Below are 14,777 nucleotides of genomic sequence, written 5' to 3'. Positions count from 1 at the left end.
CCCTTTTAACGCCTGCTACGTTCTACGTTAGGTCACTGGCTAGCTATCGTTACTAAAACGATAGCAAGTAGCTAGCATTTTTAGGAGGGGTAGACCATAGACAGTAAAAAAAAATTAATAAATAGACGCGCTCTGAGCCATTGTCTGGCAGTCTTGAAATACAAAGTGGATGCCTCTATGATCCAGCTACAGCGAAATATACCTCTTCCAGTTTGCACAAGGTAAGGTCGTGAAGTCAGACACGGGAGAAAATTCCAAGCCAGAGGTACTTGAAGCAAATGAGACACGGTAGCCGGTTTTGGCTAGCCAGTTAAGTTTACTGTGTGGCTTGCTAAAAAATAGCAACTGGCACTGCCAATAGTAGTAATTCTAGTTTGACATGAGGTACTGAACATTATTGAATTGGTTAAACAAGTTATTCTAAAGTGTGGTCCACACGTTTGTTTCAGGTACAGGAGCTAGCTAATCTCGTCCAAGTGAACATATTTAGGCAGCTAATTCTGATACAGCCACACCAGTGTGTAGCAAGCTTCTGTAGTTAGCGAACGTTACGTTAGCTACTTGCTAATAAAGGCTAGCGTTCAACGGAGTTGCTGGTTCGCGTGATTACTGTTAACCCTAACCCAAACAAGCGTTATTGACAGCGTCGTTGATTGACAACCAATACTATCGACTAGGCTAGATTTTTGGGCACAACTTGCTGGGGTTACTGTACACATTAACTGTAAACCTAGCTAGTTAGCGAACTCCATAAAGAAAATTGACATCTCGTTACCAGCTGGAATTGCAGTACTATAGGTTATTCGGGCAATGGGCGAAGACGGGGTGTAAAAATGGAAAGTAATTCTCCATGTGGAGATTAACAAGGGATTATGGTTGGGCAAGGACACAGCGGTGGTGGTAACTGGTTCCAAGAAAGACCTCCAGCTGTACAAACCCCTGACGAAATGCGCCCATCATCAGGAAAACCATTACGTTTACTCTGATTAAACTGTCACAATGTCTAATCAGCAAAGTAATATTACGTGTTATGTCGTGTGAACTAGCCTAATTTACATCATGCTGGTTTTGTCGTTTATTTCACACCTATACAAGCAATCCTCTCTGCCATGTCTCCCAGCAACATGTAACTTCCAAAACCTAGGAGTTTCCTCACTCTTCTGTCATAGAGAAGATGAGTCAATTTTGTATGTATATGCCAGTGAGGCAATGTGTTGATGGTACATGTAGATATTTTATCCCATAAAAGCAGTCTTTTTACATGTATTTTTGCTTAGCTTTTGTAGCTGCAAAGGTTGAGGCGTCATAGCAAACGCCTCATTGCTTTTCATTGAATAGTCATGAATTCTGTCAATATATTTTGCATTCATTGTTTGTGTCAGCTGGCAGTGTCACCATTTTCTTCTGCAATGAAGTTGCAAAGCAGCTCATCGCTGGGATGTTGATGAAAGTACCTTTACAAGAGAGGCAATGACTTGAAAAAGGAAGACAAAAATAGCCTTTCGGTTAGAAACAACTCCTCATTCAGCCGAGCACTAAAAGTTGGCTGCTTAAGTGCTGATGACTTTCTCAGCTTTTTCTTTCAAATTCAGAAGAAGGTATGATCATTTGGCCTCAACGTGATGAATAAATGTTACTGTCCCGGAATTGCTCATCTTCCCATGTCTGACAGACTTGCTTTTTATTTCAAAGCTGTATTTTGTGGGAATTTTCCATTTTTTGTATTTGATGGACAGCAGGGTAAGCTGGAGTTTTTCCTGAACCAGAGGCTGTGCACCGAAAGCGGAGGCGTAGACCCCTGCATCACACTTGACTACAGATTATTGTTAAAAGAAGTAGCCAGAAGTACAGTGCCTTCCAGAACTATAGGCTTCTGTGGTAAAGATTAGCAAAAAAACTTTATCTGATTGATTTTACATTGAAAATATAGTTGAAATCGAACCTTTAATTTACGTTATTTTGTTCAAAGGAAATAAATATTCTTAATAATGTAATGCCCAGACTCAGTTTTTCATAGCAATTGTGTGTTTATGGGAAGAGCTGCACCAACAAAATAATCGGGATGTCCTCACATGACTATTACAGCGTAGTGTTAATGGACTACTTTGGGGTTTTGGAGTGAATGACTGCCTCTCTATATATTCATGAAGGTATTTCTCTATATCAGGTTTTTTACTAATCTTTACCAAGGGGGCCAATAATCCTGAAGAGCACTAAATGGTATACTTGGAATATAATCACTGTTTAATTAATCCAGTCCCTATCAGGAGTGTACTATTCGTGTCAAGGGTCATGAACCCTGATTGTAGGAAAACATTGATACTCATGGCCTGTATGTCAGCTTAGCCAGGGTTTCTGTTTACTCAGCCTCGCTAGGTTGGAGAAGAGGTGGTGTAGCCAAACATTTTTAGTCAGACATGAGATTTAGATTTGATTCAACTGTACAAGTACAGTACAACGAAATGCAGTTAGCATCTAACCATAACTGCAAATAGAAGAGGGCCGGAAAGTATTAAGTATAGTGTATGTTACAAGTGGAGTGTATAGATGTGTAATGAGGGCAAATACAGCGCAAATGGCAATTCTAAATAAGCAAGGGCAGAACATTTACAAGCATTAAGTATATGTACTTGCAAGTGGAAGTGAATAGTTGTGCGATGAGGCAAATGCAAGTACAAATGGCAATTCTGACTGTACAATCAAGCAAGTTGGAGGTGTAAGATAGCATGTGCAACTGAAACACGGCGATAGAGATGTAAATGCCTGTCTGAGACTATTCCAAAGTAGAAGTGATTCACACACACTCAGGCAATTTGGGCTTGTTTACATTTTGACAGAATAAAAGCGCTAGATAGACTTATCTGGTGTGCATAATTATTTCCACAACATTTGAATTTACAGCGGCACATACCATGCAGGATTGTGACCACCAATCGCTGGAAAATCAAGTGAAATGTGTATGTACTGCACAGAAACGCGATACAGTTCTGACAGAATTGTCTCCACACTTGCAAAACTCTGTGGGGGGGCTCAATTGAAAATGAGACGCATGCTACCTTGGAAGGTGGCTTTTCAAGCTATCGATTATCTGTTAGTTTGCACACCAAAAAAATAGCATAATGTAAACTAGCCCTTTGTCCCCTCATTATCAAGTGGTAGCTTTGAAAGCTGCTGGTCCCTTTTTAACATTAATCCATGTGGACCTCTCACTGTGGGGTGAACATTGAAGAACGTGCATTATAAGACCACCTGGCTCAACTGATGGTCTTTATTCATAACCCAGAAACCGTGTGATGAATACAACAGAACCCGGTATCTCCCAGGTATTTCTGTGTTGGTGGGACGGTGTCTTCAGGTTTTCTCCCCTCGTACACAGCGATTGTTTTTCTCCACCCCGCCCACTGTAATGACTCCATATCCCTGGACTGGTTTTTGGACCCTTGGGCACGGCTTGGCACCAGGCTACTGCAAGTGGGCTGAGGCAGTTGTTAAAACCCCATGTATTTTCAAGTGCAACTTTAGTGCTGATGGATTGGGAAACAGCTCAGACATTTAACAAAGGTCCCATGAAAGTACTAACAATGACCATAGCCTTCACATGCTTTTTGGAAGCTGGCTGTGTTCTAGAGGGTCTCACAGGTTCTAGTGTCAGAACCATAGAGGCACATTTTATCACATTGTGCTGTCTCAACAGTACACACAGTTGTCTTTGTAGATGGGTTCATATGGTGGTTATGCAATATCTGTTGAACAAGAGTATTATGTAAGACAAACTCACCTGAAGCGGTTAACCCAGCCCAGAAGCATTATGTATATTCTTCATTATAATAATTATTTCCTCATTCCCAAGAACTAAATAGTTTCTGAAGAACTAAATATAGAAAATAGGAAATTTGATGTGAAGACCTAAATAGAGACTTTGTTAGGCAATTCATTATTTAGTTTAGTTAGCTATTCATTAATGCGTCATGTTTTTAACTGATTAGGCTACTTATCGTGTTAATTTTTACACTAAGTAAACATTAACTGAAGCCTAAAAATAAATTGAAGTCTTTTGCAAGGAAGACATGACAAGATTTGCTTATTGTTTGAAGAGAAAATACTGTATGCAGTGATTTGGCAGTCCCTGTAGTTGAGGGCCAGAAGGTGATGATGATGATGATGATATGAAATGATTTTGTCACATGCTGACTGGGGAAACATTTGTAGATTTAATTTAATTGATCTATCTAAAGGAGGGTTAATTAACATCCCCGTTAAAGTCTGAAAAATCGATAGCATTGCTCTGTTCATTGAGCTGTAGCAGAAAGCCCAATCCTGTGATTTTAACCTCAATCACTCAGATTCACTTTTCCTCAGATGATTCCCGTTTAGCTACTCATTAATTTCTCCAGTGATATGCTTTGTTTGTACTTAATCCTCTGTCCTTGTTTGAATGTGTTCCATGTAGTGTTTCATCAGTTATTGCCACAGGTCAGATAGCTAGCGAGCTACTGGTATGCATTATTAAAATGTCACCAAAAAGACCACTGTGTCTTGGGTTGTAATCCATTTACAGTTGTCAATACTCCCACCTAACAAATGGAAAAAAAGCCAAAACATCTGGTTCAATATCAGGTACTCAAAAGTTAAGATGAATTTGTAATTTTCGTCTCGTAAAATGTCAGTCACTCATGGCGACCAACACAGTGACAGATTTCACCGTAGAGTGTGGAGAGTCTTCGGAGTAAAAAAAAACTACAAACTTTGAAGTGTTCATAAAGTTTGATGCTCAGAAGGTAACTAGCTTATGACCAGGTAGATCCTTCCTTAAATGATAGAGAATCATTGTCATCATAACTAATTGTGAAATCCCCATTCACTACAGAAATGGACAGACTATTTTCTTATTTTTCTACTGGAGTTTCTTTGACTGAGTTGAGGTTGGGGCCCAAACCATTTGGACGTTGTAAAATGGCCGACACAGGCCAGACTGAACAGATAATTCATGGTGGATAACAAGTGTTTGAAATCCTTAAACTGATGACCAACCAGTTCCAATGTAGGACCGAAGTGATTACACCAACAGATAACCTTTTTAGTGTCAGGGCCCCAGCTAACTGTAATCAATGGGAATCAGTGTGTAGTAACTGCTAGTCCGCTACTGCTTGTAGCCTTGTACGACCATTTACTGTTCCCCCTTGCAACAACCGATGCGTTAAAGGTTCCTCCCCAGCCAAGCCCTTTTAAGCCTCTTTCTGCCTGTCAGTGTACTGTCCTGGCTGATTAAGAGCCATCTCACCAGGCAACGGCCAACCTAGGATTGCCCCATGTTGACTTGGAAAAGTAATCTGTGTGAGATCAGCAAAATGTAATCGCCTTTAGCTCAGGCCTGTCCAGCTAGGGCATTACTAGCCACCACTAGTCAGTGGTGTGGGTGAGCATGGTGTGTGTGCCACCAAGGTCCTGTTCGTAAGAATGTGTGCAGTGTTTGAGTCTCCCTGCCGTCTTTCTGCTAGGCTTTGTTTTAAAGGATTTCACATTGAGGCTCCACAGTTAGGATGCATTTTATCATTGTTGCTTCAAGCATTGCTTCACTTCACATGAACTTGGAGCCTAATCCTGCCCCCAAAATGCCAGCCCTAGGCTACTTGTCAGTATAATGGTTTTAGATTCTCTTTAACGGGTGAGCCTTTACATATTGTATGTATACGGGACAGCTTACTAGTGTTTCGTGTTATATTATATTTAGTGTCCTGGGATTGACCCTGGTTTTATAAGATGGTTGCTAAATAGGCAGAGGTGTCTCCAGTTCCTTGAAGGTACACTATGCTAATTAATGTCAAAACCACATAAATCGACTGCATCAGAAGACATCAGTCTTGGCCAATTCCTAACCCTAGAGTATGTGGACTGGTTGTGATAAGGCATGGCTGTTATTGCAAATTGGGCATGTGTTATCATGTTCAGTGGTCTTCCTACTACACCTCAGGAAAGCATGCTGTTTATTAAGATGAAGATTGAATGAGTTATGATAAATTTCACAGGCTGGTGAAAGTGCAAATGGATACAAGTGTTGCTCCATTCCAATAATTTATTCTTGTGAAAGTATGATTATGAAACATTTGGTTTGAATAGTGTGTTACTGGTTAGTCAGATGTGTTCCATCACATCACTTGTGCTGGTATGTTAGAGCTGTATATTTCTGTCTTGATTCTAAGCTTTGTGTTTGCCTTTGGAACGTTCGCTTGGTGCCACTATGAGCACCAAATGTGTCAGTGAAAGTCAAAGAAGCCATTATTAAAAAAAACACAACAATCAGAATCATGGCCAAAACCAACAGTTGGCAACATCATTAATTAGAACCACTGGTGCAAACAGCCTGTTATCTGGCTAGCCAGCTCTCTTCATGAATAGCTAGTTAACAAAGAGACCAAAAGTGGGGTAGCAAGCCACAAATGGTAGCTGTCATTTAGCCAGTTAGCCAACTAATGTTAACTATGGGACAGGCATGGAGTAGGACATACTTCCAGGTACAGCGCTTTGTATTGGGTTGTTGGTTTTCGAAGGGGGACTGATAACTAACATGCACACAGTTTAAACCACAGCCAAGTTTAAAAACCAGAGTAGTTCTGAACGTTATCACATGGATCCTGCTTTAAACTGACCTGCATAGTAAAAAATCTACAGGCACCCATTTTACTTCTCCACCCGAATATTTAACTGTGCAACCTGGAATTTAAATGTAGGTGCTTTAAGCTATTAGCTCTAACAGCGAAAAAATTTCACTTTGTTCTGTACACCTTCTAAAAACGTCTGCATTGAGCCCTGCCATGTACAGTGTGTCTGTGATTGCCAGTGTGCTCATCTTCCCCTCTGTGTGTGTACCTTGGCAGATTTCAGCCATGGCCACGGCAGGCACAGCAGAGCCAAATCGGCCAGGCCCCCAGCGGAAGATGTCCACCACCGGGGAAAGCCTATACAAAGTGCTAGGCTTGGAGAAGGGAGCTTCTGCTGAGGACATAAAGAGAGCCTACCGGTAAAATTGTCAAATATGTCTGTTTTTGCTTTTCTTCACACACATTTTCCTGAATCGGTCCATCAGACACAGATGAATAAACTTGAGTTATAATCTCTATAGAGGATTATGGATGTGTGTGTGATTGTGTGGGCTGAGGAGCATCTAATCCATATACACAGGAAGCTAGCGTTAAAGTACCACCCAGACAAGAACCCAGACAACCCGGAGGCCGCAGATAAATTTAAAGAGATCAACAATGCCAACTCCATCCTGAACGACGATGGTAAGAGGAGGATCTATGATGAGTACGGCTCCATGGGTCTCTATGTGTCGGAGCAGTTCGGAGAGGAGAGCGTCAAATACTACTTCCTCATGTCCAAGTGGTGGTTCAAGGTGAGAAGGACAGAGCACCTCAATACCTAGCCGAGGTTCAATACGGTCTTAACTGAAAGTATCTAGGACGTGCCACTCTCGTCCTAGTTACTTCTCTGTGAACCTGTCAGGATGTTTTTACAGATGGGTATCATCCGGTGCAGGGCAGTCTTCTTTCTGAACTCTGTTCAGTCGGTCAAATTCTTTTGCGATCATTTTACGAACAAACATGTTCATATGCACGTTTCATGAATGAGGGCCATTGAGAGCATTACATGTGTAACATTAGAAATGTAGATCAGCCAGGACATCAGCCTCCATCCCGAACCGGGTTTCCCCATAGAGGGCATGTTCTTAAGAAGGCAGGCGGACGGCGTTGGCCGTCCCAGCTTGCTGTGTGACCAGGGGAAGAGCCCTTGTGACTGGGGCTGTGTGTTTGTGCTATTCACCTGTGTTTCAGACCATGGCCCTGTGTTGCACTGTCTTCTCCTGCTGCTGCTGCTGCTGCTGCTGCTGTTTCTGCTGCGGGAAATGCAAGCCGCCGGAGGACGACGACAACTACCAGTACGTGGACCCAGAGGACCTGGAAGCCCAGATCAAAGCTGAGACAGACGGAGGTGAGAATGGCCCCGGGAGGGTTTGATGGGTGGGGCCCCTGGAGGGGTTTGATGGGTGGGGCCCCCGGAGGGGTTTGATGGGTGGGGCCCCCGGAGGGGTTTGATGGGTGGGGCCCCTGGAGGGGTTTGTTTGGTTTTGGGATTGATGTGAGAGCGAGGAGAGGCTGTTTTATTCTGGTGGCTGGAAAGTGGGCGGGGGATGTTTGGGGCACCAGTAGGTGCGTTGTAGACAGTGTATGAAGTGTTGTGGTGCTGACGTGCAGGTGGGCCTTTTTCTTTTGAATAGACTACTGGTCATGAGGAGGGTAACGTGATAAATACAGTGTACACAGATGGTGTTTCTTCAGCCTGACTTAATGCTGTCACATCCTTTCAGAGTAAAATATCTGGAAAGGTGCAGAGAACTGTGAGGAGAGGCAGGCAGGGAAACGACAGAGCACAGATAGGGGCCAGAGCAGAAATGGAGGGGTGGGGAGTGAGGAAGGGGTGGGGGGGGAGCTGGGAGGAAAGGATGGGGGGATACAGGGAGGAAGGAAGTGGTGAAGAAGTACCAGTGTCAAATCTAACTAGATACGACTACTTGGGTGGTAGAGGCTGGAAGCTATCCTATACATTACCTTGATACACCAGGAGCTATATGTAGAGGTATGCATTTCTGACACAGTGAATGAGAGACTGCTGGTTCACAATAAGATTGATATTGTCAAGTTTCATTGATTTGCATCTTTTTTTCGGCCATGTTTATCACTCAGTAAATGGGTGACGATGCCACCTTGTCTGTTAGTGCACAAATCTCCTTTACCACAAAATGGGTGGTATTTCTTTACGTAGACGCTTTGAATGTCATGTGCGGTAACATTAGCAGTTTGAAATGTTTTTTCCCATCATTTCAAACCCTACTAGAAGCTCCTGGTTTCACCCTTACCCATCATAAGTTCTCTGTGTAGGTCAGAACTAGCCAGAAACAGAGACCTTGAAGAAGTGCAAGATGAAGGCCCTCCTGTCACATCTCATTTGATTTCTCTGCCTCCTGAACCATGTCCTTTTGTAGTGTCCTTGACTGGTTCACCAGCGGACAATACTCACAGCTCCTTGACTTGGAGTGCCTGTTTACACAGCAGCAGGAAAGCTCAGATCACTTAATAGCTAACAGTTCCGAGGGCTAGACTCTTAATTGCCTTGTTTTTGTTCTGTGGAGTGATCGGCAACCATGGTGACCCCATAAGTCCCCACCGTAAGCCCAAATTACTGTCACACCATGAGGTCTTCCAGTATAACCAAATGGAGAACAATTGATGATGATGATGATGCCATTTGTGTTGCTGTTGGTTTTCAACATGTTCCAGTAACCACCTAGGAGACCCAATCACTAGGTCACTCAAAAACAGGAACTAAGCTTCCTTTGGAGTACCTGAACTAAATGACCCGACAAGCCCACCAACCAAAACAACGCCCACCTGGAGGTGCCACGTCCATCGTCCGGTCGATTTTGTGTTCTGACACCGGTGTTCCCGTCCGTTTGTGTGTGTTCATCCAGCAGGTGACCCGGTAATCATTGTGCAGCCCACGCCGGTAGCCATACCCATCAGCGTATCGAGCCCTGCGACCGGGAGCATCAGCCTCGGCCCGGCCAGTCCGGTGGCCGCCGAGAACCCGGGCGAAACGTTGCCGGAGTCTAAATGACTCGTAAGCCCCCCCCCACCTCCGTTTACCTGACGTACTCTCTGTACTCATCCTGTCGGCACTGTGTTGTCCATCTGCCACGCCTCCTGTGCATGTTTCCGCAGCCCCGACCGAGCCCTCTGTCATCAGTCTGTTTGCGCCCGGTGACACGTCGTGCCGTTAGACCGTTTCCTGCTGCTGGATTCGCTACTCGTTCATTCTGTTTGTCTGGTGTCGCGTAATGTCGTCGCTTTCGCTTCAAAATGTCTTTGAGCATGGCTGCATGGACGAGCTTGTCTTGTGTTGAATGCAGGGAACCTAACCTTGGAATGGAGTCTTCTTTTGTAACTGCTCAAAAACAGTCATTAACATCTGGTTAAAGTATGTTGTGTGTGGTCCATCTTCAACACATCTGTACTAACCATTTGTTGCCTTTGTGTATGAATGGATGCAATCTCTGTTAAATCGGCGTATGCTTATTGTTTATCATCCCAGTAATCAACCTCATTACCTTACCAGCAAGACCAAAGAGACACTGAAGCATTTTAACTGAATTTAACAGTGGCCCAACACACACATTAACTGTCTTCAACAAACAATAGAAGTATATGGTGTTTCGATAAAACAGCTGAGGAATGTCAGGCTGGTTGGCTAGAAACCTTTTATGTAGCTTTTGGGTGTGTTCTAAAATCACAGTCCCTGAGGCCTGACCCAGAGGGTAGCTGCTGCTTGTCTGAGCCAGTTCAGTCCACAGGATGTCTTTTGAAAGTTGGTAAGGTCTACCAGTGTCCCCTTTGGTTGTTGTAGGGGGTAGGAACATGTCTGAGCATTATACAGTGGAGATCAGCGGGAGACCAATACTTGTAAGACCACCAGTGTCCTGTCGCATCCGTCCAGGTGTGTTTATCGTTTCACCTCACTTCTCTTACCCAAGCAGCAGGTGCTTAACACCAGGTCTGTTCCACAAGTCTATTTGCAATTCTCTCTTTAACACTACCGGAGAGAGGGCTTGAAGATGGAGGATTCTTTCAGTGGTAGTGTGTCCTTCATTTCCTTTTATTCTAGTGTGACCAGGTTGATGTTGGGGTAGTAGCCCATCACTAGTAGAGAAGGTCTTTCTAAGCAGTGCTCTGTGCTCCCCATCTATGCTGCGTGTGGATGATGTCCTCTAAAAGGAAAGTGACAGTGTGGATGAGCATCGCCAGGCGAGGGCAGGTAGGTTCCTGATACACACATAGTATTGTTCAGTAGGGAACCCCATAGCAAAAAGATTTGCAGCGGAAAACATTCACGCTCACTGGACCTACTCATGTAGCATTTCCTTGTTTTGAAATGTTTTCCGCCTACTGAACATGGCCCTTATGGACCTATGAGAACATCAAGCTTGGTTTCACCTGAGGACAGGTTGTAGGTGGGCTGTTTCTGCCTTGGTTCTTTGGAGGTGACATTGCTGACTCAACAATTAGACAAAATCATGTAAAACTGGCACAAGATACAATTTTTAAAGTACTCGTTTCCATTGCATGGTCTATTGCAGTAGAGCGAGATGTTTCTATTATTTTAGTCGTCAGTCGAACACAGCGTCCAGCAGAAATCTTTTGACCCGACCCCTCCAAATTGGAGAAGGTCGAGGGCTGCTAGAGAGGCGCCACCCAGGGTGCAATTAGTTAATGGGTTTTGTCCTGTCGACAGGGTTAACACAGCTGTTTAGACTGTCAGGCCTTCAGCCAGTAAATTCCCTCTGTTGACCTGGCAGCCAGGACTTTGTCCTTGTAGCCCCAGCCTGGCTGCTTTCTGTTGTGGATGAATTCATAGTGTGGTCACTGACCTTGGCTGGCACTGACTATATGATCCTATACAGATGTTCCTGTTCTGATTTGTTGGTTGTTCACCATTGCCTTCCAGATGCTCATTAATCTGCATCTTCAGAACCCTAATATGTTGTTTGATAATAATTGTGATCATTGTTGCCTGTTTGTTAGTTATTTGACTTCAGTTCTTGACCTTTATTATAGCATGCAGCCGATATGTAGTTTAGCCCATTACCTACTAGCTAGGGACCAGAGCATATAGCTAATATTCAGTGTCTATTTTCTATTTGTCTCAGTGAATCTGACCCAGTTTAATTTCTTCCTGCAGGTCCACGTGCCCCTATTGTGATCCAGCCACATTCCATTGACATAGAGGTTCCAGAGACCTCCCAGCCTGCAGCCAGCCAGCCCACATCCAAGCCCCAGCAGTGACCCTCCCCTCCCCGCCTTGTCTACCCGCTGGAGCCCATCCCTATGGCAGGCACGGCCAGGCCCCTATGGGCCCCAGCCCGGAGCCCCCAGCTGCCAGACAGACCAGCCATCACCAGTGCCAGTCAGCCAGCCAGCCAGTCAGTCAACCAGTCAACCCCTCTGTACTATAGCACAGGTCTAACCTAATGGACAGAAGCGAGACAAGGATCATGTGTCTAACCACCAAGCTGAGGAGTGGAACTCTCCTGTCCCTGTGACCCCTCCGTTTTAACTCGTCCTTTTCTGTTCTGGTCTTTGGTAGAAACCGTTAGAGCTGTGGAATTGGAGTCGCTTTTTAAGTTCAGCCTGAGGCTTGTAATAAATGGACTGAGCCAAACTTTCCACCCCCCTGATGCTAAAGCATGGATCAGAGGATGTGAAATCTCCCAGACAAAGTGCATGTGTTACATTTGAACTGCATGCCTTTACTGTACAGCACTGGCACATGTATAACCACACCCCCCATACCCCCACCATCCCACCCCTTGCAGCAGTACCACCAGCTCTAGATACCCCGTAAAGGAAGCCCCTCAACTTGGAGAAGACCCAAGAAGACATTCAGCAAGACAGAACTTGAGTCGCTTGCCTCGTTTCATTGCTAATTTGATGTCATACTTCTGTTAGTTAGCCCGAAGCCAAATTAGATGCCACTAACTCTGTGTGTTCCACATTAACCTCCTGAAGAGGTCCTCCTCATGCCACTAGAGCCAACCTGAGACGTTCCATTGAGGTGTATGTATACATTCTACTATGCACTTTTGAAACCATGGGTCTACTATGCACTTTTGAATCATTTCAAGTGGGTAAATGATCATTTCCAATGGGCCGTCGGCTGACTCCAGCTAACTGAACCCCTCGATCCACTGCTCTTCCTACTGGGTGGAGCTGACCGCCAGCATCGGCTGCATTGAGTGCACGCTTCGCCACGTTCTATCTGACCCCCGGGGTTCTCTGCGCCGCCTACGGACAGATCCATCACTGATGATTTTAGAGACTTTTCAGATGTACATTTGATTTACTTTTAAGAAGTAATACACTGGGGCGGGTTTCCATAGGATTGGGAGGACCCGGCCATGTTTATTGTTTAGTGGGCTAAAGACGCATATGACTACTATTTAGAACCAGGCTTTAGTCCTCATGCTCAGTCCTTACTGCATTGTCTCTGTGAGGAGGTGATAGTATCCCAAGGCAGGGTTGGGATCTGTATGTAATTTGTGACCCTGGGTGGGGGCAGTCAGGCTTTTGTCAGTGTTCTGAAATCAGAATAGGAATAACCAGTGAATGGGTTGGGGGTGTGTGTGGCAATTTGTATACCTTTGTAGTTCGGTCACATAGTGCTATGGTTAGTCAGTCATCCCCTGCCTGTTTGTTCTTTGTCATTTGAAATAAGGGCATTCTGTGTTTCCTTAAGAGGGGCTAGAACATGGTACAAACCACCTTGTTAGGCTGATGAACAACCCTGGACTTAGGCAAAACAGAAATGATGTCATAAACTGATGTCAAGCAGACATTTTACCTTTTGTTGCTTTGAATGTTTTTGCTCTCCTGAGAGTTTACATAGAACTACATAGAATTATCTATCAGTAGCTTTAATTTCTTACTGGAATTTATAGCACTTTTATTCACCTCTTCATTTCATTAATTTAATAGCCAAAACCCTCCTGACATTTCAGTCTTTTTGTGTGTTTTACAAACCATAATAAATCTTCTGCATTTCAACATAATAGTATCTGGCCCCAGGGCTCAGAGGATAAAGACATGGTTGTTGGCCATCCTTATGTGCTGTAAATAATAATCACGAAAACAATTTGTCAAATGAAAATAACATTCTAATAACATTGTTCCGCTCAATGTTTTAAGAATCAACCAAATTTAAAAACCAAATTTTAAGTCCATCCGAAAGAGCTGTTTTAGTTAAACTCATTGTCTGACGAAGAGCGGACTGTAGACTAGCCAAAGGGGTCCTCAACAGGGCTGGCCAACTGGTTAACAGGCGAGTTAGCAAGGCTCTGGCCTAAGGTAGAAGACAGTTTATTTCTGTCTGCGCTGAGTCTAGGATGAAGGACTATCCCCATCTCATCCCTCCCCTATATGATATAGGGAACAGGGGACTATGTAGACTGCCACTGAAATGGTAGGTGATTTGTTGTTTCGTCAGCTTTCATTGTGTCATTCATTGTTCACCATGATGTCTCATGGACAAAAATGATCTGTAAATGTGTATTTATATAATGAAATGGAAACAATTAAAAGAAGGGGGATTTGTACAATGTTTGCCCTCTGTGTATGTTATTCTCAAACAAACTGGATGAAGAATACTATAATTCCTCTGTTCTCCCCTTGAAGTTCTGAATTTCTGCAATAACACAAACATATCTCCTGCATGTTCTGGTTCAGGAATAGCTGCCAGTAGGTTAATTGACACTAACTATGCTGTAAAGGTATGGCTGTCTGTAGGCCACTTGTAAAAAGAAAGCAACATGCAGGTAAGGTGTGCATGGGGTTTGACTGTGAGCTGATTCGGTACAGTATGCTGGGCTGGTGCAGACAGACTGCACAGGACTCTGTGTCCTATAAATGTCCCTTTAAGCTCATTAGTAGCTCAGCCAAGAACTCATCGGTTTAGTAACCAGGAAGTGGATCGTTAAGGGTCATGGGCCACCGTTCAGAGGGCGGGCCGTCTGATCAGAGATAGTCTTTCCGGGTTGATTTGTTACTTTAAGGCCACATTCCAGTTTCAATGTTTAGCACATCCATCCATATGTTTTCATAGAAGGCACAGTGAATTGGCATGAGCATAGTTTATATGGGCCTGTAACTGCTAGCATGTAATCAATTGATGTA

The 14,777-nt window shown here is 44.0% G+C and overlaps 1 protein-coding gene across 5 annotated transcripts; it reads left to right on the top strand.

Moving 5' to 3' along the window:
• The first annotated feature begins 9 nt into the window (after positions 1-9).
• On the top strand, positions 10-14,205 carry dnajc5ga (DnaJ (Hsp40) homolog, subfamily C, member 5 gamma a). Of its 5 annotated transcripts, XM_020056495.3 has the most exons (7): positions 10-221; positions 6,876-7,018; positions 7,180-7,393; positions 7,833-7,989; positions 9,527-9,675; positions 10,827-10,866; positions 11,791-11,901. In XM_020056495.3, the coding sequence occupies exons 2-5, from the start codon at positions 6,885-6,887 to the stop codon at positions 9,670-9,672; spliced, it is 651 nt and encodes a 216-aa protein (XP_019912054.1). In that variant the 5' UTR covers positions 10-221; positions 6,876-6,884; the 3' UTR covers positions 9,673-9,675; positions 10,827-10,866; positions 11,791-11,901. The 5 variants fall into 5 exon arrangements, with proteins under 5 accessions (XP_019912054.1, XP_010880935.1, XP_019912053.1 ...); XM_010882633.4 differs by lacking the exon at positions 10,827-10,866 and having other exon boundaries at positions 11-221; positions 9,530-9,675; positions 11,791-11,879; XM_020056494.3 differs by lacking the exon at positions 10,827-10,866 and having other exon boundaries at positions 11-221; positions 11,791-11,879.
• The last annotated feature ends 572 nt before the right edge of the window (positions 14,206-14,777 follow it).

Source organism: Esox lucius, chromosome 18, assembly GCF_011004845.1.
Source record: "Esox lucius isolate fEsoLuc1 chromosome 18, fEsoLuc1.pri, whole genome shotgun sequence".
Classification (NCBI taxonomy): Eukaryota; Metazoa; Chordata; class Actinopteri; order Esociformes; family Esocidae; genus Esox; species Esox lucius.
This window is presented reverse-complemented; position numbering and strand designations above follow the sequence as displayed.

Bases quoted from the DNA above. Each gene is read 5' to 3' on its own strand.
- dnajc5ga (XM_020056495.3), top strand. From the start codon at position 6,885: ATGGCCACGGCAGGCACAGCAGAGCCAAATCGGCCAGGCCCCCAGCGG. The intron at 7,019-7,179 runs GTAAAATTGTCA...CCATATACACAG, and splicing joins GACATAAAGAGAGCCTACCG to GAAGCTAGCGTTAAAGTACC. The intron at 7,990-9,526 runs GTGAGAATGGCC...GTGTTCATCCAG, and splicing joins CAAAGCTGAGACAGACGGAG to CAGGTGACCCGGTAATCATT.